Source organism: Sphaerodactylus townsendi, linkage group LG10 (assembly GCF_021028975.2).
Source record: "Sphaerodactylus townsendi isolate TG3544 linkage group LG10, MPM_Stown_v2.3, whole genome shotgun sequence".
Taxonomy (NCBI): domain Eukaryota; kingdom Metazoa; phylum Chordata; class Lepidosauria; order Squamata; family Sphaerodactylidae; genus Sphaerodactylus; species Sphaerodactylus townsendi.
Window position 1 is genome coordinate 84,616,739 of NC_059434.1, and position 26,945 is coordinate 84,643,683.

Genomic DNA, 26,945 nt, shown 5'->3' on the forward strand with positions numbered 1-26,945 from the left:
GTTTGGGACTTCAGCCTCTTTGTACTCACACCACTCAGACTGCTGACAGTTTCACGTTTTAACGCTGCCTGAAAGGAGCGGCTCATTTCCCAAGGATGTAAGAATACCAAAGTCCCACCTAAGCCGGAATTCCGTTTCCGACAGGGGCCAGGGAGATGCTTTGGGAAATGAAGACACAAAGCAACGGCTCTTGACGACTAAGCAACCTTATTCTTTATGCCTATTATGCAGAAAGAGGCTCTGTTTTGCAAATATGAGACCCTGAAAGATCCGTCCTCCACGAATTAGTTCAGTTCTTTAAGCTAACAGCTTTTCAGTACATTCTGCGACAGAGAACCCCACAAATTAATCATGTGCTTTTTATTTCAGCTTTTAAGATTTTTTATTCTTATATAAATGTGGGGAGAGGGTGGGAATGCCCTACCAGTCATCCTAAATTCTTGGCTCCGATTCTGACTGTAAAATATTTATTCCTCATGTTCTATTTCTGGCTTCTATGGCAAGGGGAAGTAAAGCAGTTTTTTTTTTTTTTCAAAGAAGAAGAAAAAGACGGTATAAGGAAATGAGATCATACGTTACATAAAAACCCAGCTTCACAAGTCCCCTAGTTATGAAGTCAGATACAGTCAAGCTAGAGAACTGAGTATTATGGACTGAACGCATAGAACTAGAACCAGTCCATGAAAACCAGTTCTCAGAGCTTGGAACTGCCAGGGTTCTGCGAATCTTCTTTTTTAAAAGGGTGTTTTGTTTTTTTATTTATTTTAAAACGTTTACGTGCCACCTGCCCGCCTTACAGAACTCGAAGCAACAGAACCGGAACAAAACGCATGAAAATACACAAAAAGCTGCAAATTAGACCGACAGTTTACAACTAGGAATAGGTGGAATAAACTAAACGGATCAGATCTATCCTGAATAAAGCCAATTGACAGCTGCCTCCTGAAGAACGAAGAAAAGAGGGGGCCAGACACAGCTCCTTGGAGAGGTTGTTTCACAATTGTGGGGCTGCCACCGAAGAGGCCCTGTCTTGCATACACAGGAAATCAGATTCTTTGATTGATGGGACAGTCCAGAGGGCCTCTCCTTGTGTCTGTGTGTGCACTTGTGTGTGGAAAGCACATTCAAGGGGCAGTCGACGTGCGGCAAGCTGGCAGAGGTTTCGAGGCAAGGCATGGACTCCGAGAGGCAAATGAACGGAGAGGTGAAAAATGAATTCACTGTGGTTATTACTTGAGAGACATTCGCTTAAAAGACTTCACATGAACGATCCCCTCCTTGCATTTAGGGTTTCACACGTCTGTTTCTCCCATCTTCTTCCAAAAATATCTGCAAAGATCTGCACGCCAGCGAAGGCTTTTTGTTACCAGCTGGCACGATGAGGACGAAGGGTTGTTCGTAGCACTAAAAGGTTGATTCACATTTCCAGGTTTGGCAACCTGACCGGGGGGGGCGGGGGGGCGCAGGCAGGCAGCTGTACCAAAAGGTCTGGGTGACCTTTAGAATTTAAGATGTGCTGTGCAAAAATATACGCAGAGGGGGGAACCTCTTCGAGAGAGAAGCGAATTGGAAGGGTCAGACTGGATGTTACCTGGTAAAGGTCTATAGTTGAGAGCAGCAACTGAGCGTGATTCGTTCTGACGGGCCTCCCTTTCCCCTCCCCTTTTGCACTGGTAAGATCATGTTGTATGGTGGTCAGGGCGGGGGATTGCTTCAGTTTAACTTGTTCCACCCTCAGTGGGAATTTAACGGTTATCAATTCTAGCCTCTCCCCTCGCCATCCACCCTCCCTCCCTTCCGTCAATCCCTTGCTTAGGCAGAATTTTTTTTTCTATCCCCTCCTTTACGCAGCAGTGGCGTAGGAGGTTAAGAGCTCGTGTATCTAATCTGGAGGAACCGGGTCTGATTCCCAGCTCTGCCACCTGACCCGTGGAGGCTTATCTGGGGAATTCAGATTAGCCTGTGCACTGCCACACACGCCAGCTGGGTGACCTTGGGCTAGTCACAGCTTCTCGGAGCTCTCTCAGCCCCACCTACTTCACAGGGTGTTTGTTGTGAGGGGGGAAGGGCAAGGAGATTGTAAGCCCCTTTGAGTCTCCTGCAGGAGAGAAAGGGGGGATATAAATCCAAACTCCTCCTCCTCCTCCTCCTCTCCTCTCCTCTCCTCCTCTTTTATGGGATTCTCTGATCTCCAGGATACTGGGATGTTTGTGCTGTGATAGCGGCTGAGGCCCAACCGGGATTTTAAAAAGTCTTCATGGCCAATCTATTCATCAATGACCAATCAGAATCTCCGCTGGGCAAAAGCCCCAACTGGCCCTGTGAATCTGCTGAAAACATTTGATGATGCCAGGAAAGGTATTAGGGTGGGCAGGGCACCCGCAGGCACCACGCTGGGTGCCCCGGTTTACGTGGAAGTAGCAAAGGCAGGGACAAAATTGTTGGCTCACAGTTACTCTGAGACTGTGGCTGAGCGTGGATTTCAAATTAACTCTCCTGACCGAAGCCAGTAATCTGTCTTCTGGGGCAATCCGCAGGTCACCCCATTGGCAAATTTTAAAATTTTCACATTTAAGCACTGGAAACTCGTAGCATAGAGAACGTAATTGCTACGTTCAACAGGAACCCAGCTGCAAAAATTACTCCCATAATTAAGAAAAACAGAGGCCGCGTATCCAAGCAGCCGCTACTCAGTCTGAGTAGCGCCCTCCCTTAATTTATTACTGTTATTAAATTTATATCCCACAAGCACAGCTGGGGGGGGGGGGGAAGGCTTTCGCAACAGCTTACAAAATATTAACATACAACAATGAAAAAGTTTAAAACCATCTTAAAGCAGCAGCTATACAACTGGCAGCAAACCACTAATTTCTCCCCTTTCAGCTCTTTCCGGGGGCTTTCAAGCCGCTCAGGGGTCCGAGCAGGGTTCCACGCTGCTGCAATCACAATATCGGCAGCCATTAAAAGATTTGCTACAATAAATCTCTCTTGGGTGTTGTTAAAGAGAATTCCTGGATGCTGAAAAGAATCGAGGCAGCGTGCTGGCCTCTGCTTTGTCATGACGAGAATTATTATTTTTCTTAATCCCCCGCTATTGTTTAATGGATTTACATTCTGGCCGCAGAAGGCGGAATTCAGCCCTGAGTAAGAGAATGCGTTGGAAGAGCTGCAATTTCTGAAAACCAGCAGTTAACCTCCGTCCCACTTTCTTTTAAGGCGGGGGGGGATGTTTCCTGATCCCCCCCAGCCCACCCCAAAATATGCAAGGAATAAAATGGGCGTAGTTCCACACAACTGAAATGTCTGCCTCTCTAGTGCGCAAGTCCCCAACCTTTCGGAGTCCACGGGCACTTTTGAAATTTTGACACAGGATGGTAGGGGCAACCGCAAAATGGCTGCAGCTACCAGCATCGGAACCAACGATAAAATGGCTGACGCAGGAGGCGGAGTCAACCACAGAAGGTCAGGAAGTGAGGTCATGCATCACTCTAACGGTAATTCTTCAATATTTCAAGCAGATGCTTTGTTTAAAATGACCGTATTGTTAAAAAAAACCACATGTTCTTGCTATATAAGCAGCTTCCTTACAGTCACGCTGTGAAGTTGCGCAGCCAATCGGATTTCCCATGGCCTGTCTGAAGCCAAAAACTCCACCCCCTTCTGCACCCACATCCAAAAACCACCTAGAAAGCACCAGGTAAAGTGTTGACCGATGCCATAGGGCATAGGTGTCAAATTCGCGGCCCTCCAGATGTTATGGACTACAGTTCCCATAATCCCCTGCCAGCATCATGATGGCAGGGGATTATGGGAACTGTGAAGTCCACTAACTATCTGAGAGGGAACAGCTACTGACACCTCTGCCATAGAACCTACAAGGATCCCCAGTCCCTTAAACAGTTATTTCTTCCTTTCTCTAGGGAGCTCAGGACAGTAAACATGGTTTTCTCTGCCTCAATGTACCCTCACAACAGCTCCTGGCAGGGGCATACCGTCCAGGGGGACATATGGGGTCAAATGTCCCCAGGCCGCGGCCATTTAGTCACGTGGGAGGTGGAAAATCCCCCCCCCCACACACACACACACCACTCCTCCTTCCCCCAGGATCCATGCTCCGACTTCAAGACCTAGTGCAAAAAAGGTTGTTCAGTCGTGGTGGGGGAGGGGGGTTTACATTTTTCCTAGATATGCCTCTGGCTTAAGGTGACCAGATTTTCACCTTTTTTTAAGCGGAGCCTTGCAGGGAGCCGCAAGCACTGCCTTCTAGAGGCTTCCCTGTTTCCACCCCCCCCTGTCACAGGGCGTAAACTGGGGAGTAAGTAAGTAAAATGTAAACTGGGGAGCGCCCCAAAAGGCAGTCAGCTCCCTGCGGCGTCAGCGTCTGTGAGGAGGCGGCTGCAGCACTGCCTTCTGGGGAAGCGCCGCCGTTTCCAGCCCTGTGACCGGAGGCGGGAAACTGGGGAGCGTTTTAAAAGGCAGTGCGCTCCGCTATTACATGCACGGGAGGCTGCAGCGACTGCCTTCTTGACTCCCGTTTCCTACCCTGTTATAGAGGCGGGAAAAGAGGAGCTTCCAGAGAGCAGTCGCGCGCAGCCTTCCAAAAATCGGGAGATTTAAAAAACCCCGCGGGACAAATTGCTTAAAAGTGGGACTGTCCCGCCAAAAGCGGGACATCTGGTCACACTACTCTGGCTCCCAGAGGTTGACTTGAGAATGTGTGCGAGTGGTCACAGGTTACCCAAATGCCTTCATGATAAGAGTAAAGATTTCTACTGGATCTTAGTTCCAATACTCCAACCGAGACCGTGCGAAAAGAAAATTATCCATATCGGGTTACACGTTTAGTGTTGCATTAAAATTGTGAAGCGGACCACTGTACACATATGCCACGTTCGGTATTTCAGGAATTCATGGGGTAGGTAGAGACCATGATGGCCTTACTTATTTATGATGAACTTTATTTTAAATATTTATATCCTGCCTTTTAGTTCAAAGCTTCTCAGTGTGGACTCACTGGGGGAGAAGGGAGGGGAGGGATGAAAGATGGTCTTATAATTTTTTAACACAACCCAAATTCAGTTTGCAATGCCAAAAGATCGATGGCTTACTTTTGGACTAAAAGCAGAACTAAACAAAAAGGGAATACCAGCAGAGCAGCGTTGAAGACTAAAGAGCAAAGAAGAAGAAGAAGAGTTTGGATTTATATCCCCCCTTTCTCTCCTGCAGGAGACTCAAAGGGGCTTATAATCTCCTTGCCCTTCCCCCCTCACAACAAACACCCTGTGAGGTGGGTGGGGCTGAGAGAGCTCTGAGAAGCTGTGACTAGCCCAAGGTCACCCAGCTGGCGTGTGTGGGAGTGTACAGGCTAATCTGAATTCCCCAGATAAGCCTCCACAGCTCAGGCGGCAGAGCTGGGAATCAAACCCGGTTCCTCCAGATTAGATACATGAGCTCTTAACCTCCTACGCCACTGCTGCTCACTGTGTAACAATATCAAAATGACATGGCAACAATGGAAGCCACAAAGCCCTGAGACAAAGCAAACAGAAACAGAATATATTCCAAAATCAGGTAAAGTTCATGAAACAATGGGTTCCAGCTGAAGAACTGAGGAAAGAAATCATCTTTCCTCTAGTACAGGGGTGTCCATCTCTGGCCCCCAAACTGTTCATGGACTACGATTCCCAGGGGCTGATGGGAATCGTAGTCTATGAACATCTGGAGGGCCAGAGTTGGGACACCCGTGCTCTAGTACCAAAAATACAATAAGCGGGACACCAGGAGAACATCTCCGGGGAGGGAGTGAAATGCGTAGGGAAGGTATAAATGGGAAAGCCCCACTTTCCAGATAGCAGAATACCTCATCTCAATTATTGAAGACAGGCGGACTAGCTCCACTGAAGGGCAAGCCCACGGGGTCCTTAGCTGCTTACTGCCTTGAATCGCACCTGGAAATGAATCAACAGCTGGCACAACGTACTGATGATGCCCGCTTGGGGACCAGCACACGATTGGCCCAGGACATCTGTGGCTGTGCAACATCCCCCATCCCAGAAGTCTCTTTTTACACACTCAGCATCGCTTCGAAAGCAAGCATCTATTGAACGCAGCCAACCCTTCCTACAAAAAGGGGACCCTCTCAGCCCCACTTGGTTTTTCACTTCTCAGATGACATATGAGCTTGTTTCTGAACCCAACTGCGATTTCCTCTTCGCACCCCCCTGGTCAAGAAGACGGGCAGCGCTTTCTTTTCAAACGTTTTCAGCACTTTGCAAGATCGCCCCGATCCTCTATGCCTCTTTTTTAAAAAAACAACAACAACCCACTATCGAAAAGGTTGCAGTGAACCAGGAAGGAGAGGTCGTTTGAGACTGTCTGAAAGATCAGAGCAATACATGGGTCCCTCTTCTGCAGAGAATATACGGGTTTCCCCTGAGCCTACGGTTCAATGTCACGCCAAAATGCATGGTAGTTCCTTAGCAGGTTCGCTACTTATGGTATGTATGTCTGGATGTACCCACAATTTCCACCCCCAAGCCTTGACATATGACCTACCCCAAGACTACTGTCCATTCCCATGATCGCAAAGTACACATTAAGTCACAAGCACTAATTTATTCCAGGACAACGGCATTTGCTTTTTGCAATGGCGTGAGTTTAGTGACCAAACCCAGAAGTGCTTGGTTATGTTACTAACAGCAGCTGGCCTTGATGCTAGGTTGACCCCCCCCCCCCCCCCCCCGCCCCAAGCAGAACCACTGCAGCCCAGTGACTACCAGGCAGCTGCGGCAAAGACACGTGGTGGGTACTGGCTGCTGCCCGGCATCTGTTTTTGGATAATGTTTGATTCAGCCACATGGAGCTATTCTAGAAAAAGGATTATTGGTTTAAATAAAATAATGGAGAAGAGAAAAGAGTGAACAGAAAAAAAAGAGAGAGGAGCAAAAAGAGAGAAGAGAAGAGCTAAAAGAGAGGAAAAGTCACATACCTTAATGTAGTTGAGAAGTTCCGTGAGGAAGCTGCGAGACTGGGCAGAGGAAGAAAAACAGTTATTAATTCAGACGTGTAGCAAGCATGAGAAACAAGAAACCATACGATTCCCCTGACAGTACCATTAGAAGCGTCTTATACCTTAGGAATTCCACTGGTACATTAAAAAAGTTTTAAGTATCTCAGAATTTCTATTATGAAAAATTTAAATACAATGCACCAATAGTTATTAATTCAGATGTGTAGCAAGAATGAGAAACAAAAAACCATGCGATTCTCCCGATGGTCCTATTAGAAGCTTCTCATACCTGAGGAGTTCCACTGATACATAAAAAAGTTTTAAATATCTTAGAATTTCTATTATGAAAAATTTAAATAAAATGCATCAATATATTTATGAAACACTGCGGAAGCAGTTAAAAATAGATATGAAAAGATGGGTTAGCAGTCGGTAATTCCTAAATTATCATATTTATTCTATTTATTGCCATGACATATTCTAGAGAAGACCTTAAGACACTGGCAAATGGAAAGAGGCGGATCTGTTTTTAAGTCTAAGAAACCGAGAACAGAAAAAAGGTTAAGGTATCACCCTATCAAAGAAGGAGGTTGGGGTATTCCAAATATATCGCTGTCTTATGACACTTACACACTAAGACATTTAATTCCTTACTCATCATGTTCGAAAAACAGGAAATGGCTGGATATAGATATATTTAATTTGGAGGAAATGCGAGCATGTCAGATGTTATATAATATGGAGGGCTTCAAAAATTAAAATTCAACGCATTATCAACCTTCCATAGTCCAATTCTGGTATGAAAAAATGGAGAAGAGCTCAATATCACCTTTGACTCCGATTCTATATCATCCAAAACATTATGGTTTTTGCCCCAAAGAGCCCCTTTTCGAAAATGTATTTTAAAGAAATGCAAATATAATCTTAGAGAAAGAGGACTTAACAGGGTTTGGAAGTGATATTCCCATAGGATGTAATTGGATAGAGAAATATCAAATTTCAACTTTTTTGCAAAAAAAAAAAAAAAAAAGATTAGAGACCAGGTGAATAGACCCCTTAATAAATTGGAAGAACTAGAAAAGGAAGATGGAAGAACTAACAACAAAATATGTAAGATATTATTGGATCACGAATAAAAGCCACCTCAGGTTATTAAAAAGAACTAGGAAAAAACAATTAAAATTAAATACAACTATAAATGATAATGCATGGAATAAAACATTTCAGCAAGTTCCATCCAAGTCAGTTTTGAGGAATGTATAAGAACACGGGTGAAAAGTACTTAAAAATGGCATTATACCCTGGTTAGGATTTATCACATAATGAAGGCTGGAAATAAAGATTGTTGGGAGAGATTGTGGGGAATTGGGTACATTTTATGCATATGTGGTCTTGCCCGATGATGGTGGATTTTAGGAATTTGTTTTTGCTGACATTAGTATGATTATAAAAGAGCACTTAGAACCAATGACTGAATTAGCTCTGTTAAACATATTTTCTAATGATAACGCGCACCGTAAGCAAAAAATGCGGATCTATTTTCTTGTATTACCGGCCAGAATGGTTATTGCTGCAAACTGGTAAAATGCAAGTAATATTTCCTTAGGGATGGCAGATTAAAATAAGGCATTTCATAGTACTAAAAAAATTAACTCATAATTTTCGAACACACAAGGAAGAAAAAAGGAAGATGGATTTAGCAGAATTTGGAATAATCTTGCAAGATATTTAATGGAATTTCCAGAATTGAAAATATGTAATAATCTTTAATAAATTGAGAACCGGGATCTAGACAACGAAATATTTTGTACAGAACACACACGGAATCTATTGCCGACAATGGAAATTTTTCACTTTGTTTTTGTTATTTTGTTATTGAGCTCAAAACGAGAAGCACAGGTTGTAGAGTTGTGCCTGGTTGAAAAAACAATCGAGTGATACTACTGAGGCAATCGCGAACAGCCAGAATACAATCATAGAATCATAGAGTCATAGAATCATAGAGCTGGAAGAACCATAGAATCATAGAGCTGGAAGAGACCCCCCCAGAGCCATCAAGTCCAACCCCCTGCCATTGCAGGAACAGACAATTAATCCACCCTTGACTCTCTTTATTTGTACCTTGAACCCATGACTCCTGGTCCTAGTCTCTGGAGCAGCAGAAAACAAGATGGCTCCCTCCACAACATGACATCCCTTCAAATATCTAAACGTAGCTATCAGGTCACCCCTTAACTTTCTCTTTGCCAAAAACATCCCCAGCTCCCTAAGTCTCTCTTCATAACGGTAACTCACCTCCTCCTCTGACATGGCTTCATCCAACCCTTCTTCTTCCACGACGAAGCTCTCCTTCAACTTGAGATATTCCTCGTGTTCTCGCTTCTCCTCCTCCTCTTTAGCCTTCTTCTCCTCTTCTTCCTAGAAGCAACATTGCACTGATTTGTATTATTTTTTAATTATTAAGGTTTACTTTGCTCTGTAGGGGCACAATAAAACAACAGACCGTTTGCCACGGAAAAGGTGAACGTTAGCACACGCCGCTATTTTAAAAAGCGGCGCAAAACTAATCTCTCAGTTGTATGTTTATCGGCGGACGAGGGGCCGCCAAAAAGCCAGGCTTTATTCACAAACAAAAGAGACACCAATTTATTAACTTGCAAAACCAGACTTACAATTTCATAGCAACCAAATCCCAGTTTACCTTGCCATAGGAGCCGGGTTCAAATTCACACGAACGAACAGACTATACTGGGGTAAGCACTTCTGATCTGCTCTGTTCATTTCACCAGCAGCGTCTCGAGCAATCCTCCCCCTCTAAAGAGCAGAAGCTCTGAACCACACACACACCTGCGCTAACTTCAGCAATGAGGGAGACCGATGGCCTTCTATCGTTTTCTTTTTTGCCCACGCTTGTTTCGATCACTCTTCAGAGAACAGGAAGTTCCTCCCCCACCTCAGCCAGCATATCCTTTCTCAGCTGTTGGGTCTGCACAAGAGCAGGTGCGAGATCAAGAGCTCATTTCTGCGCACCACAAATCGCCATTCCCGCTGCCACAAAATTGGCCTTGATCTGGCCACAGTTACATGTGCCGAGTTACATGCACAGGTTTCCTGCGTTGCATTCGCCATGAGATGATCAGCTTTGGGAAAAGCTCAGAAATTTCATCTTGCACGGAATGTGGCAGCTGCTGCATCGATGGGGTCCATATATTGGTGCATGCATATGTTAATTAATTAATTAACATATGCATGCACCAATATATGGACCCCATCAATGCAGCAGCTGCCACAATTATACTTGTATACCGCCCTCCCCCGGAAACCTGTTGAAGCCTGTATAATGCTTTACCCCCACTAGAGGTGGTATGCCATTGCTTGCCTCCACGAGGGTTGAGACAGTTTGGAGAGAACGGCAACTGACTCAAGGTCACCCAGCAGGCTTCATGTATAGAATCATAGAGTTGGAAGAGACCCCAAGGGCCATCCAGTCCAACCCCATGCTATGCAGGAACACACAGTCAAAGTAGCCCTGACAGGTGGCCATCCAGCCTCTCTTTAAAAACCTCCAAAGAAAGAGGCTCCACCCCCACACTCCGAGGTAGTGCATTCCACTGTCGAACAGCCCTGACTGTCAGGAAGTTTTTCCTGATGTTTAGGTGGAATCTCTTTTCCTTCACCTTCAACCCATGACTCCTGGTCCTAGTCTCTGGAGCTGCAGAAAACAAGCTTGACCCTCACCAACATGACATCCTTTCAAATATCTAAACAGGGCTCTCATGTCACCTCTTCACCTTCTCTTCACCAAACGAAACATCCCTACCGTGTTTTCCCGAATATAAGAGAGTGTCTTATATTAATTTTTGCTCCCAAAGATGCGCTATGTCTTATTTTCAGGGGATGTCTTATTTTTCTGTGTTCTGTTCGTCGGGCATACTTCCAAACAAAAACTTTGCTACGTCTTACTTTCGGGGGATGCCTTATATTTTGCACTTCAGCAAAACCTCTATTATGTCTTATTTTTGGGGGATGTCTTATATTCGGGGAAACAGGGTAGCTCCCTAAGTCTCTCCTCGCATAAAATGTCAAGATCGTGGGATGCGATTGCACCTCTCTATTCTGCATTGGTTAGACTTCACCTGGAATATTGTGTCCAGTTCTGGGCACTGCAATTCAAGAAGGATATTGACAAGCTGGAACGGGTCCAGAGGAGGGCAACCAAATGGTAAAAAATCTGGATTACATGCTCTATGAAGAGAGACTTAGGGAGCTGGGGATGCTTAGTTTGGAGAAGCAAAGGTTAAGGGGGAACATGAAGTGAACAGCAGAGTTCCAATCATGAGTTACAGAAAGAGTTAATTCTGCCTGACATGTCTCTCAATGGCACAGTGCTCTGCTGCCACAGAAACCATTGCCGTTAAGTGTCCAGACAGACAATCAACAGGTGCAGCTTCCCCACAACACGAATACCCTGTAATATTGGAACATGGGAGGAAACAATATATTCCATTGTATTGTCGAAGGCTTTCACAGCCGGATTCAACTGGTTGTGGTGGGTTTTCCGGGCTGCGTGGCCGTGGTCTGGTAGATCTACCAGGCCACCGCCACACAGCCTGGAAAACCCACCGCAACCAACATATTCCGAGTTGGCTTCAAACTGCAAAGGGGCTGAAAGCTCAAAAGGAACGGATGAAGGAGTCCACATCACAGCAGAGAAATTGAAATACTGTTTTTCTTAGCTGACCACGGGTGCAGATTAAGCTCAGAGCCGTAACTCACATCCAAACATTTTGAAATCTGGGTTTGTGAGAGCCTTAACTTTTTTGATCAAAGCTTTTCCTGCTCCCCTTCTTTTTGATCCTGGATTATATCAGAAATGCATCCATTTTGCTCGTAACAGAATCTCTGCAACGAGGAGAAATACAGGAGAAACATACGAGGAGAAAGGCAGGAGTTTTTTAAAACAGCAAAGTCTCACAGGGTGCCAGCGAGACGACGGCAGCTCTGCAACATGAAACACTCGCTCTAGCTGATCGGTGTCCGTGGTCAACCATTTCCTTTGCTGAGAAAACTCCACTGGCAGGAGGGAAATTCCCAGGGCCGTGCAAAGCGGAAGCAAAGAGCCACGGCAGAGCCAGGACGCCCTACAGAACAGAGTTTATCAGGCCGCTGGGACTTTTCAGAGGAAACCCGCTATCTTAAACATGTATTTTCAGGTTTCACATCCCATTAGCCAAAGAGGTGCTTTGAAGAGTGTGCTTTTGTGCATGTGAAACAGCGTGAGCCATGTGCCCGCCTTCCAAGAACAGTCAACGTTTATTGTTCGCAACAGGGCGATAAACCTAAAGCATTTCTTTAGGTGCCCCAAAATGATTCGAAGTCTCTCATAGTGGAAGTGAGGGAGAGGCAAGCGGCTGACACGTATTCAGCAACGTCCCGGTGGCTGACACCTTTGGAAAAAATTATCTAGAAATCTGAAGAGGAGGAGTTTGGATTTATACCCCACTTTCCTCTCCTGTAAGGAGACTCAAGGTGGCTTACGAGCTCCTTTCCCTTCCTCTCACCTTGTGAGACAGGTGGGGCTGAGAGAGTTCTGAGAGAACTGTGACTAGCCCAAGGTCACCCAGCAGGAATGTAGGAGTGTAAAAACACATCTGGTTCACCAGATAAGCCTCTGCCACTTAGGTGGAGTAGTGGGGCATCAAACCTGGTTCTCCAGATTAGAATCCACCTGCTCCTCTGAGTCTTTGAGCATATTGCCTGTTACCCAACAGGCATAGCACCATTAATAAGCTGCTTGCCCTACCGGAAGTCCTGGCCATTTCTAAATGCAGTGTTATTCAACTACCACCCCAAACCAACGGGCCCACCTTCTGTTCCTCCTCCTGGCGTAACCGTTCTTCCTCTTTGCGCCGCTCCTCCTCCCGTTTCTGCTCGAGCTTCTTTCGCTCCTCGCGTTCAGCTTCGTCAGCCTTTCAGGAGGGTTTTTTTTTTTGGGGGGGGGGGTTGGGGGTTGGAGAGAGAATGGAAGAAAACATCTTATTCTTTAGGAAATTTTAAAGAAAACAAGCCAATAACTCAGCTGCAAAAAATTAAAATAAAAAATAGGCACAATGAGAACTATAGCCATCCAAAACAGATCAAATATTGCATCTACGCCTCAGTTGTTGGTGGTCCACGCCACTGCATCTCTGCACCACAAAAAGACACGACTTGGCATAACAAATTTCTATCAGGTGTAACTGTATTATGCAGAGATACCCCAAAACCGCCTACAAGGGAAGGTGTTCTATGTGCCTCTGCATGAGTCACTGTTCCGGCCTTGCAATCCAGTTCAGTGACTCATGCTGAAATCCCAGGGTGGGCTGCTGCGTGGGCTCAGGTTAATTCTCAATCTTACTCCTAAACGCTTTCTGAAATAAGTGAAATATGTCAAAAAGAAAGAAATACACTTCCTGCCTTTTCCTTATTTCTAGCTCTTCTGCCCTTCCTTCACACTTCTCAATCTGCGGGGAACGCTTACCTCTCGCTGCGCCTTCCTGGCTTGCTTTTCCTCTAGCTTCCTTTGTTTCTTTGCTCCAATCTTCCCGGAAACTTGGGGCTCTCCTGCTTCAGCGCCATCGTTGTCATCTGCATCTGGTCATTAAGAAAGGAAAATGTTCAAAAGTCCGCTATCAAAGGTATCACCCCACGGGGGACCCATCCAGCCGACTCCCTCCGGGCTTTCAGGAAACTCCTGAGAAGCTCGCTCAGCAGCAGTGGCATAGGAGGTTAAGAGCTCGTGTATCTAATCTGGAGGAACCGGGTTTGATTCCCAGCTCTGCCGCCTGAGCTGTGGAGGCTTCTCTGGGGAATTCAGACTAGCCTGTACACTCCCACACACGCCAGCTGGATGACCTTGGGCTAGTCACAGCTTCTCGGAGCTCTCTCAGCCCCACCCACCTCACAGGGTGTTTGTTGTGAGGGGGGAAGGGCAAGGAGATTGTAAACCCCTTTGAGTCTCCTGCAGGAGAGAAAGGGGGGATATAAATCCAAACTCCTCCTCCTCCTCCTCTTCCTCTTCTTCTCCTCCTCCTCCTCCTCCTCCTCCTCTAGCACAATCTGGGGCTGTTGAAGCAAACTCTGCCAATCAGCTTTGAGACCGACCCTTGCACGATAGTTTGTTCGTCCTTCACGGATGCTCATATACACTTTGCAATTTCAGGATGTGTGGTTTTAAGCAGAAGTGAGAGACCTTAAGGTTGGCAGGGCATCGGATATTAAATACCAACACATGAATGTTAGGTAATAATCGAGCTTGAAGGGAAGAGGATGAGAAACGTGTGTTCAGAGAAGATTCACTGCGAAAGAAAGAAGCCAACAGCTTCAAATCTGGGACAAGTCACATGAGAAACAGCGATTTTTTTAAAAAAAGGGCTTATATTCAACAGTGCTGGACCTATCTGAAATCTGAGGCAGCGTGGTGCAGTGGTTATGAGTGGTGGTCCAGGTTTGATTCCCCACTCCTCTTCATGAGCGGCGGACTCTTACCTGGAGAACTGGGTTTGTTTCCTTGCTCCTCCACATGAAGTCTGCTGGGTGACCTTGGGCTAGTGACAGAGTTCTCTCTGAACTCTCTCAGCCCCACTTAGCTCACAAAGGGTGTGTTGTGAGGACAGGAAGGGAAAAGAGTTTGTAAGCCGCTTTGAGACCCCTTACAGGAGCGAAAGGTGGGGATAAGAACATAAGAACATAAGAACTAGCCTGCTGGATCAGACCAGAATCCATCTAGTCCAGCATTCTGCTACTTGCAGTGGCCCACCAGGTGCCTTTGGGAGCTCACATGCAGGATGTGAAAGCAATGGCCTTCTGCGGCTGCTGCTCCTGAGCACCTGGTCTGCTAAGGCATTTGCAATCTGAGATCAAGGAGGATCAAGATTGGTAGCCATAGATTGACTTCTCCTCCATAAATCTGTCCAAGCCCTTTTTAAAGCTATCCAGGTTAGTGGTCATCACCACCTCCTGTGGCAGCATCTTCCAAACACCAATCACACGTTGTGTGAAAAAATGTTTCCTTTTATTAGTCCTTATTCTTCACCCCAGCATTTTCAATGAATGCCCCTGGTTCTAGTATTGTGGGAAAGAGAAAAATTTCTCTCAGTCAACATTTTCTACCCCGTGCATAATTTTATAGACTTCAATCATATCCCCCCTCAGACGTCTCCTGTCCAAACTAAAGAGTCCCAAACGCTGCAGCCTCTCCTCATAAGGAAGGTGCTCCAGTCCTTCAATCATCCTTGTTGCCCTTCTCTGCACTTTTTCTATCTCTTCGATGTCCTTTTTGAGATGTGGCGACCAGAATTAAACACAGTACTCCAAGTGCGGTCGCACCACGGCTTTATATATGGGCATGACAATCATTGCAGCTTTATTATCAACTCCTTTCCTAATGATAGAGTTTGTCTTTTTCACGGCTGCCATGCATTGAGCTGACATTCCCATGGAGCTATCAACTAAAGGATAAATCCAAACTCTTCTTCTTCTCCTCTGTGCTCATCCCTGGTAATTTCCACTATTTATTCAAGGCAATTTTGATCCCTCCCTTCACTAAGTAGCTCAGGCCCGCTCCTCCATACTATTCAATGTGTCACACTGGTTAGCATAGGTGTCAAACTCAGGGCCAACTGGCCAGGCTAGCAGGGGCTGCTGGGAATTGTAGTCCATGAACATCTGGAGAGCCTGAGTTTGACATCTATGGGTTAGAACAGTGTTTCTCAACCTTTTCGACATCGTGGTACCCTTGACCTCGCTCTTCATATCTCAGGGTACCCCTGAGGTTCATTTGATTTTTTTTTGCATTTTTTAGGGGTTTTTTTCCCTGTTTTTGGCCTGTAGGTGGGGGGAGTGGCAAGCAGGGGGAGGGGAGGGAAAGCAGCATTGACAGTCACAAGTGGCTTGTTCTTGCTCTAAATTTACATGATTTCCTCAGGGGGGATTTAAAGGGAGAGCTCTGCTTAAATCTACCACCACTCCCAATCCACACCGAATTTAGGGCAAATAAAACAAATGCTAGTTTTTTCAGTGTTGCTTTAAAGTGTAGGAGCCTATGGAAAGCCTCCAACCCCCCCCCGGCTTCCAAAAATCCATTTGATTCCAGGGGCAGGCGGTAGCACTTGTCATGGTACCCTGGGACGTGGTTCATGGTACCCCTAGGGTACTCACGGAACCCTCCTGGGTTGGAGAATCACCGGGTTAGTCTCCATAGGTAGCCAAACTCGCGTTTCTCTCCAGATGGACTACAGTTCCCATCATCCCCTGCCAGCATGATGCTGGCAGGGGATGATTGGAACTGTAGTCCATAACATCTGGAGGGCCGCGAGTTTGACACCTGTGGGTTAGAGTGTTGAGCTGGGATCTGGGAGACCAAGGCTCAAATCCCCACCCTGCCACGGAAGCTCCCTGGGTGACCTTGGGCAAGTCACGCCCTTTTGGCCTACCTCACCCCGCAGGATTGCTGTGAGGATAAAATGGAGAAAAGGAGAACGATGTAAGATGCTCTGGATCCCCGCTGGGCAGAAAGCTGGGATATCAATGAAGTACATAACATAAATAAATAATCCTTCCAACGTGCCTGTTAAGGAGATGAGACTAAAAGAGGACGGGCTTGGAATCACCCAGTCAGCAGGAATTTGAATCTGCATCCCCTCAGTCCTAGGCCAACACTCTTAAGGACCACACCACACATTTTTATACCATCTTGTGAGCACTGCTGATATGTCTGTGGCTCTGCCAGAGAGATTACTTTTTTTAAAGCTACATTCCCATTCATTATACTTAGAAAGGAACTGATTGAGAGAAACATATAGTTTTGTATACATAAGAAGAGGAGTTTGGATTTATACCCCACTTTTCTCTCCTGTAAGGAGACTCAGGGTGGCTTACAAGCTTCTTTCCCTTCCTCTCTTTACAACAAACACCTTGCGAGGCAGGCGGGGCTGAGAGAGCTCTGAAGAACGGTGACTAGCCCAAGGTCACCCAGCCGGAATGTAGGAGTGCTGAGAGAGCAAGGAGAAGAAGAGTTGGATTTATATCCCCCCATAAACTCCTTTCCCTTCCTCCCTCACAGCAAACACCCTGTGAGATGGGTGGGGCGGAGAGAGCTCCAAAGAACTGTGACTAGCCCCAGGTCACCCAGCTGGCATGTGCTGGAGCGCACAAGCTAATCTGGTTCATCCAACACTGATGTGGAGGAGTGGGGAATCAAACTCAGTTCTCCAGATTAGAATCCACTTGCTCTTAACCACTACACCACGCTGGTGGTGAGCTCCCCCTCACAGGAAGACTTCCAGCAGCAGCTGGACAAACACTTGCCAGGGATGCTCTAGGCCAGAGGTGTCCAACTCTGGCGCTTCAGAGGTTCATGGACTACAATTCCCATCAGCCACTGCTGGCAGGGCCAATGCCAGAGTTGGACACCCCTGCTCTAGGCCAGTGATGGCGAACCTATGGCACGGGTGCCAGAGGTGGCACTCAGAGCCCTCTCTGTGGGCACGCGCAGAGTCACCCCCACCACAGATCTAGGCTGGCCTGGACCGCTGGGCTCGATTATTAGCATTAAACCTAAGACCTAGTTTTGGGGAAGTAGTGTAGGTAGCCCTGTTAAGCGCTTTTAAACTAAAGCGCGATCCTTTACCTGGGAGTAAGCTAGGTTGCTGGCGATGGGGCTTGCTTCTGAGTAAACCCTCCTAGGATCGTGATTCATGCGTTGGAAGAGTTGCACGGTTGCCTCAAAGCAAAGCCACCGACTACCACCAAGCTTACTCCCGAGTAACGCACGCCTCGGAGCCAACCGTTGTTTCCAAACAAAAACCTCAATATTCAGGTTACATTGCCGTGTTGGCACTTTGCGATAAATAAGTGGGTTTTGGGTTGCAATTTGGGCACTTGGTCTCAAAAAGGTTCGCCATCGCTGCTTTAGGCTGATCCTGCATTGATCAGGGGGTTGGACTAGGTGGCCTATCTGGCCCCTTCCAACTCTATGATTCTCCTTACAGGGGCACAGGGAAAATCTGACCGTCTCTGACACGGTCAAACAGTTGGAGGGCCAAACGCCACCATCATCCTGAGCCTCCGTCTTCTCGCGAGCATCGTCCCAGGCGTGCTGGGACTGCAGTGCAATGGGAAGATTAAACGCCATCAAGGCCAGGCCTTTGAGACGACTTCAAGGGAGTTCGGTAATTTGACAGAAATTACGAGCCAGCCTAGCCTGAAAACATCAAACGCGCTCCCTCCAACCCCGAGACTTCATTCTTTTTGAAATGCCTTCGCACTTCAAAGAGAGGCGCCCAGAGTTGAAAAGTTCAGAGCTGTCAATTTGCCATCTGCGCGCCGCTCGGCTCGGCTCGGCACGCTCAGGAATTCAGCGGGGCGCACAGGCAGCCAGAACAAAGGCAGAGCCTGCCTGGAAATCAGACGGGAGATTCGGAGTAGAAAAGCACAGCCTCAAACTCCCCCCCCCCACCCCGCTCCCACCATCAAACAGGAAGGCACCCGGGGGCGCCACGCTTCTCCGCGTGCCTTTTTTTAGGTTTTGCGCTTACAAAATTCCGACTGATGGGGAGGCTTGAAGAATGTATCTGGGTTCCGAGGTGCCAGACAGAACGAAAGCGCAGCACGAAGCAGCGTGTGCATGTCCTTTGCTTGATCGAGAAAGTTCCCGGCCCCTCAATGATGCAGCTGGCCTTGGCCCCTGCCTGGTGAAACACTCTTCCTCTGGCCATCAGGGCCCTGCGGGACCTTGGACAGTTCCACAGGGTCTGTAAAACGGAGTTGTTCCGCCGGGATTTCGGGAAGGCTAGCCGTTGATTTGCCATCCTCTGTACAACATCTTCACTGGTTACCATTATTGGTACACCTAGTCCCCACCCGGGAGGGTAGGAGGTCTTTTCTCTGAGATGCCATCTGTGGTTTGGCTTTTATTGTTCTGATGTATGTTAATTATTCTGGTTTTAAATACTGTAATAAAGTTTTAATGGTTTTTATCTTTGTGCACTGCCCAGAGCTCTTTGGGTATGGGCGGTATATTAAATGCAACAGACAGACAGACAGACAGACATGCAGGCAGACAGACAGATGTGAAAGTCCCAGGGTAATGTTGCTAACCTCAAGGTGGGGCCTGGGATCCTCTAGAACAGTGGTGGAGAACTGTTGGCACTCCAGATGTTATGGACTACGATTCCCATCAGCCCCTGCCAGCATGGCCAATTGGATCTTGATTTTCATAATTTGACTCGTGCTGCCAAGACAACCTGTTCTCCGAGTACATTATTAATCCCATGTGAGCGAGGAATTATGGCAGCATATCTTCGTCTGCTGATTAATCCACCCAGAGGAGAGCCTTGGCTACTGCAAGATGCAATGTGCTGCCATCAGCTCTGCTGGAGGGAAGATTTAAGAATATGGAACGTTCTAAAAGAGTTTGTTCATGTGATATGACTACGGTTGAAACACTTGACCATTCTTTGTTTCTATGCCCTAAATACAATAAGATTCGCATGAAATACATGAATTCCATTTTTTGCAATGTTCGCAGTGGCATGAGTGTTATAAGATACCCAATCTCCTGAACAGTTCTGATGGGCTCTTTTGTGAAACTGTTGCAAATTATATACTGGAAATTACTAATTTTAACTGTATTTCTTAACCTTGTTTTGTTTTAAAAATTTGTCCTGTTTTATATGCCAATAAAGGTTTGTGTTGTGTGTTGTGTTGTAGTCCATAACATCTGGAGTGCCAAAGGTTCGCCACCACAGCCCTGGAACTACAACTGACCTCCAGAAGCCAGAGATCTGTTCCCTTGGAGAAAATGGCTGCTCTGGAGGGTAGACTCTATGATATAATACCCTGTGAAGGTTCTTTAACTCCCCCAACCCTGCCCTTCTGTAGCTCCATGCATGCTGATGTTTTCCAATTCATTCATTCAATCAATCAATCAATCACCTTTATTAGGCATAATTTAAAATAAAATAAATAAAATATATTAAAAGGGGAGGAAAACAGAATAAAACCTAATCAGGTTAAGTTTTCCAGTTCTGATAACTGAGCATGTGGATACACACTTGCCTACCGACTGAGGCTACGCTTCATGCACCTTGTGCATCTGGTGTGCGTCAGAATTCTACGCAGAAAATCTTATACTAACTTTTTAATTGCTGGTCTAAAACCAAAAATAAAGTATTTCTTCATTCATTTCCTCAGAAGGAAGGAAAAGGAGAGTTTGGATTGAGCCCTGCCCTTGCTCTCCTGTAAGCAAACTCAAGGCAGCTGCCAAACTTCTTTCCCTCACCCTTCCCACAACAGTACCTTGTGAGGTAGGTGAGGCTGAGAGATTAGCCCAAGGTCACACAGCAGGAATGTAGGAGTGGGAAAACAAATATGGTTCGCCAAATAAGACTCTGTCGCTCATGCGGAGCAGTTGGGAAATCCAACCCGGTTCTCCAGATTACAATCCACCTGCAATGGTGCACTTTGGAGAGGACAGATGTCCTAGGCCCGTGGTGGCGAACCTTTGGCACTCCAGATGTTATGGACTACAATTCCCATTAGCCCCTGCCCCATGCTGGCAGGGGCTGATGGGAATTGTAGTCTGACAACTGAGGCTGAGATTAAGCTTGGGAGAGCCACTCTTATCTCACCTCAATCTCGGGTTCTTTTCCCTCCTATTAAACTCCAGACCAACTGATTGTTCAAGGATTTATTGTAAAAGTTCAAAACAAAGAAATAAAACATAAATGTAGTGAGAGATTCTCAACTGGTTACATTCCTTTTGGTTCTTTGTCCCCATTCCGGGAACCCATGGCCCAGAGATGCTTCCCTGACCACGTCTCAAGATGGAATTCAAAAACCTTTGTTTACCCCTTCTCAGGAAAACTCAGGCTATGAGGTAACTTAGGCCTTTGAAGTTTCATCCTAGCACCTCTGCATAGTTTCCTGTCCTCCCTCCAGGAGATCAAAAGACAAAGATGCTTTTCACAGTCATATGTGACTTCCCTTTACTGTAGCGATAGCATCTTCCATGACATAGTCCATAACATCTGGAGTGCCAAAGGTTCGCCACCACTGCCTAGGCACTATTTTAAAGTAGTGCAGGGTGCTTTCGCCTGGACACCCCACACCATCCCACCGAGGAGCAAGCAACTGTATTGGGCTGCAGAAACCTGAGTGGGTGGCAAGCTCAGAGGCGAGCCTCCAGCCCCACCACTGCAGCAGGCATTTTACAGCAGCCATTTTGTGGCTGGCTTCTCCTCCTGAGACGACCATTTTGGGATAACCAATGGTCCCTCTAAGGCTTCCATTGGGTCTGTGTGGAAGCTCGCTCTTGCTATGTAGAACTGAGCCACAATGAGAGCTCCCCTGCTGGGCAGCCACCTGATTTGCATGGCACTAATACGGTGGCTACATGGCTTAGAGCAGTGGTGGCAAACCTTTGGCACTCCAGATGTTATGGACTACAATTCCCATCAGCCCCTGCCAGCATGGCCAATTGGCCATGCTGGCAGGGGCTGAAGGGAATTGTAGTTCATAACATCTGGAGTGCCAAAGGTTCGCCACCACGGGCTTATTATTATTATTTATTAAATTTATTAAATTAAAGGGAACACTGGGAACACTGGTGGCAGCCATTAGAGGGAACACTGGTGGCAGCCATTTTGTTGATGCCCCCTGTCCCCCCAATCTTGCATCAGGAATTCAAAGCTGCCCACAGGCTCAAATAGCTGGAAGACCCCTGGTCTACTCCAATGGGATTTCAGCCTTTCCAGACCCTAACTTCCTTTCCCACCTGCAAAACAGTACAGAAGAAGAACAGGAGGAGTTGGGTACTGTGTGGTTTCTGGCTGTATGGCCGTGTTCTAGCAGCATTCTCTCCTGACGTTTCGCCTGCATCTGTGGCTGGCATCTTCAGACACAGGATGACCATAGACAAAGGAAACAAAGGCCAGGATACTTCTATTCAGATGCTCCCACCAGTGACCTTGCTATCTCCATTGTTACTCCCATGCTATAGACTTCATTGTTACTCATACTTCTATTCAGATGCCCTCAACTATTGACCTGGTTGCCTTCTTTGTTACTCACAGACAATGTTTCTTCACCCACCCTGGACACTCCAACAGATATATATATTCCACTTGCTTTCCCAACATCAGATCCTCTGAAGATGCCAGCCACAGATGCAGGCGAAACGTCAGGAGAGAATGCTGCTAGAACACGGCCATACATGTAAGGAGATTCAAAGGGGCTGACAATCTCCTTTCCCTTCCCCCCCTCCCAACAAACACTCAGCGAGGTGGGTGGGGCTGAGAGAGCTCCGACAAACTGTGACTAGCCCAAGGTCACCCAGCTGGCATGTGTGGGAGTGCACAGGCTAATCTAGTTCACAGATAAGTCTCCACAGTTCAAGTGGCAGAGCGGGGAATCAAACCCAGTTCTCCAGATTAGAGTGCATTTGCTCTTAACCACTACACCACACTGGCTCTCAGAGTTTATGGATGACAGATGGAGGCCGAACCAGATAACACGATCAACTTTTACTTTCGTGCAAAAGAAGCACAAACTGAGATGACTGTCAAGCAAGACGAACCTAAGAAGGCAAGGCAACCTCCCGCAATTACCTTCCGCGTCGTCCTCCGCCTGCTGGAACCCCCTCTGAGCCAGCAGTCTGCTCCTCATGTTCCTCCGGCGCCTGGGCATCCCTTCCCCCCGTTCCGGAGCGTGGGGCTGAGGTCTCCCCACTGCCAACGTCGCCACATTCTGCTGGTGCTCATCATCAGCTGCGGAAAAGAAAAAAGACTTCAGAGCATCGTGGGCATAGTCTAGAGCCGTGGTGGCGAACCTTTGGCACTCCAGATGTTATGGACTACAATTCCCATCAGCCAATTCCCATCAGCCAATTGGCCATGCTGGAAGGGGCTGATGGGAATTGTGGTCCATAACATCTGGAGTGCCAAAGGTTCGCCACCACTGGCTCTAGGTGCTGCCAGCCGATCGTCCCCTGCTGCCGTCAGGGGAGCAGAAGATGCAAATGCGGGAAGTGAGAATGCTTTTTGGCAACTGGGAGAATTGAAAAGCAAAAAGGTGTTTCAATTTCACATCAGTTATTTGCACTCGGAGACAGTGGCGTACCTAGGCAAACTGGAGCCCTGGGCAAAACCTGAGTTTGATGCCCAACCCCATGGGCGGCCACCCTCTCCCACCGTGACCAAACAATGATTTTTTCCACCAGGTCATTTCAAAGTCACCATCACATTATAGAACATGTCCCAACTCACAAATCTGAACACAGCAATGGGCCATGCCACACAGCAGAAATATTTTTGAAAACATGTTCAAAATGCTTTCAAAATGTCTTATTACTGCTATGAAAACATTTTATGGTGTTGTATCCAGTATCCAGTCATCAGGAGAGTCTCCTGAAAAATCCCTTGAATGTTGGTGCTGCTATATCACTATATCCTACAGTCACTATACAATCACTATATCCTACAGCATCTTGAATCGCCAAAGACCTATGCAAGGGTCCTCTTTGTTGACTTTAGTTCAGCATTCAATACTATCAGACCGGACATTCTTCTAACCAAACTAAATCAGCTAGCAGTACCTGAGCATATTTGTAAGTGGATCACAAGCTTCCTAACAGATAGGAAACAGTAGGTGAAGCTAGGAAAAATTACATCAGACACCTGTAAAATGAGCACAGGGGCCCCCCAAGGCTGTGTACTTTCACCACTTCTCTTCTCTCTGTATACCAATGACTGCAAAAATCTCAAACGATCCATCTGTTAAAAAATACTGAAATTTGCAGATGATACTAACAGTGATTGGTCCTTCATTCGGAGACAACGATGAAAAGTTCCGGTGATACAGACGGGAGGTTGAACAACTAGCCTTCGTGGTGCCACTTCGGAACAATCTAGAACTGAAACACTACTTTAAAACCGGTGAGAAAATGGTGGTAGATTTCAGGAGAAACCCTCCCATCCTACCTCCTCTCACACAATACTAGACAACACAGTATCAATAGTAGAGACCTTTAAATTTCTAGGACTCCATCATATCCTCTTCATGACCTAAAATGGTCACCTAATATCAAAATGTCATCAGAAAAGCACAACAAAGAATGTTCTTCTCTTCTCTGGCGCCAACTCAGGAAGCCTCCTAAACTGCCCAAGGAGCTGCTGATAAGCAGTTCTACAGAGGAATCATTGAGTCTGTCATCTGCACCTCTATAACTGTGTGTGTTTGGTTCCTTGCAACCCAACAAGATCGACACAGACTTCAGAGAATAATCAGAACTGCAGAAAAACAATTAAGCTGCTAACCTGCTTTCCATTGAGGACCTTGGTATATTGCATCGGTCAAAAAAAGGGCTGTGAAAATATTTACTGACCCCCTCGCGATCCTGGACATAAACTGTTTCAACTCTTACCCTCTAAACGGGCTGCTAAGTACAGAGCACTGCACACCAAGACATAAGAACAGTTTTTTCCCTCGAATGCCATCACTCTGTTAAGCAAATAATTCCCTCGATAGTGTTAAACTCTTTATTATATAACTTATTATATAATTACTGCACTACTTTTTTCTTTATCATTCCTATTACCCATCTCCTCCCACTTATGACTGTATGATTATAGCCTGTGCTGACATATTATTTTATTGTATTTTATTTTATGATTTTACATTTTATGTTTTCATTACTACTGATTGTTTCCCGATTGCTTACTAGACCTATATGACAATCATTAAGTGCTGTACCTTATGATTCTTGACAAATGTATTTTTCTTTTATGTACACTGAGAGCATATGCACCGGAGACAAATTCCTTGTGTGTCCAATCACACTTGGCCAATAAAGATTCTATTCTATTCTAAAACTGCGCCCTCTGCAGGCCAAAAATGTAAAAACACTGAAAATACAAAAAAATCCCACAAACGAGCCTACAGTTTTTGCACCCCCCAGAAGGGGGCGCCCTGGGCAACTGCCCACTTTGCCCAATGGGAGGAACGCCTCTGCTCAGAGAAGGCCGATAGGCCATGGCTCAGTGGCAGAGCATCCGCTTAGCAAGCTCTAGGTCCCCAGGTGGAGGAGTGTGGAATCAAACCCAGCTCTCCAGATTAAAATCCACCTGCTCTTAATCACTACACCACACTGACAGACAAGACTGACTTGGATGGCGCAAGGCTCAGTTGCTGTTTAAGGCAGCTTAGTCTGTTCACGTGAGAGCCGGGTTCAAAACCACACTTTGCCTTGAATTCATGGGGTGGGATCTTGGGCCGGTTCCCATCCCTTAGCCTAATAATGCCCCTTGCAGGACTGTTGTCAGGAAAAATGGTGGAAAGGAAAACAAGCCCCCCCCCCCACACACACACACACTCTCTCTCTCCTTAGAAGGAAAATGAGATCTAAACAAGGGGGAGAGAAACTATGTGCTCACATAATTCAGTTTCCTGCTCTCTTTTACATGTTGGTATTATTCCTCAAAAATATTGTATTGCTGTCTATTTGGATCAATTATTTGTTTATAATCAAAGATGGGTCTTGTTACCAGCTAGATGCAACAAGGTCAATTTTCTAAAATCCCACAGCTTTAACGGTATTGCTTATTTTGTCCATCTGTAATCGATTCCCTTGAACACACCTTACTGTTTTGTCCTAGAAACGATAACTGTAGATCTGAATTTGCTGCACTGGTCCCGGTTGGGTTTGAGACATTATCTGATAACGTTACAACGATTAATCTGCTTAATAGGACTGAAGTCGAGATATCTGAAGTTGTAGCTAAATTTCCTTTGAAAGTCTTGCATGCTTAGAAAAATACTTAATGTTTTGCTTAGCTTAACCTTGTATTACATTTTGACATTTCCCCCTTCTTGTTTTGTAAATGCCTAAAAAAGGTTACTGAACTGAAGGAGTCAGTTCCCCAAAGTCCCCGAAAGGCAGATCTGCGCAACGAGTGAATCAGAGATAAACTAAGAAGCAACGGCAAAGACTGATCTCTGCCTTCCAAACCCTAGAGCAGCCATTCTCAACCAGGGTACCCTGGTACCCTGGGGTGCCGTGAGCATGTCCCAGGGGTACCACGGCAACACTACACTACTTATTTTTTGTGTGGTGTCTCCCACCAGCTTGCCAGCAAGGAGCAAGTGGGAGCTGGCCTCCATGTGGGCAGGGAACCTGCCATTGTCAAGGTCAGCAGCCGCCACCACCACCCCCAGTGCTTCCCTTCACCCTGGGAGGAGAAGGTGGGGGTGTGGCAAGCAGGGGCAATGGGAGGGGAAGGTGGAGAGTGGCGGCAGGGGTACCGTGAGATATGAAGAGTGAGGTCAAGGGTACCCTGACCTCGAAAAGGTTGGGAAACACTACCCTAGAGGCTCGTGCTTTGAGATTCATTTTGAACATCTTAATTGAGTGTTTGCTTCTAGGGATGGGTGGACTAACATCCTTGTGTTTTGCTAACAATGATCAAAAAGCACAAAAGACTGATCTCTACCTTCCAAATTCCCAGTTTCCGCCCCAAATCGCCAGTAATTTTACAACCTGGAGTTGGTAGTCCTACCCTGGTCACAGATTTGGGAGGGGGAAGACTGATTCCACCTCATTCCGGAGTTAGAAGCAGAATACACTCTGCACACACTCAGGGGAACTCTTTTATTGTGTTCCCAGAAGGCTCAGCTATTGAGAAAGTCCCCTTCTGGTTTCCAAAAGCTTCCTGGACACAGGGGAGACTGTTCCGGGAGAAATAACCACTGCTCCTAGTTTTTCAAGGCACTTCGCCCCATGAGAAGCCTTACAACAGTCTTGCAAGGTAGGCTTGCTGCCCCCCAAGGCCCCGCCCCCTCCCCTACCAGAGGCCCCTCCCCTCGGAAAAGGGCCCCCTCGCCCGGGGGCAAGCAGTGCGGA

At 46.5% G+C, this 26,945-nt stretch overlaps 1 protein-coding gene across 1 annotated transcript in view; it reads right to left on the reverse strand.

Annotated features, from left to right (window-relative positions):
• The window catches only part of DDRGK1 (DDRGK domain containing 1), a 40,714-nt gene that overhangs the window by 13,618 nt on the left and 151 nt on the right, over positions 1 to 26,945 (reverse strand). Inside the window, exons 2-6 of the mRNA XM_048509971.1 lie at positions 22,657 to 22,815; positions 13,530 to 13,642; positions 12,877 to 12,978; positions 9,305 to 9,427; positions 6,989 to 7,027 (exon numbers count right to left, since the gene is read on the reverse strand). Of these exons, the coding sequence (XP_048365928.1) occupies positions 6,989 to 7,027; positions 9,305 to 9,427; positions 12,877 to 12,978; positions 13,530 to 13,642; positions 22,657 to 22,815 (536 nt within the window). The remainder of the gene's footprint in view (positions 1 to 6,988; positions 7,028 to 9,304; positions 9,428 to 12,876; positions 12,979 to 13,529; positions 13,643 to 22,656; positions 22,816 to 26,945) is intronic.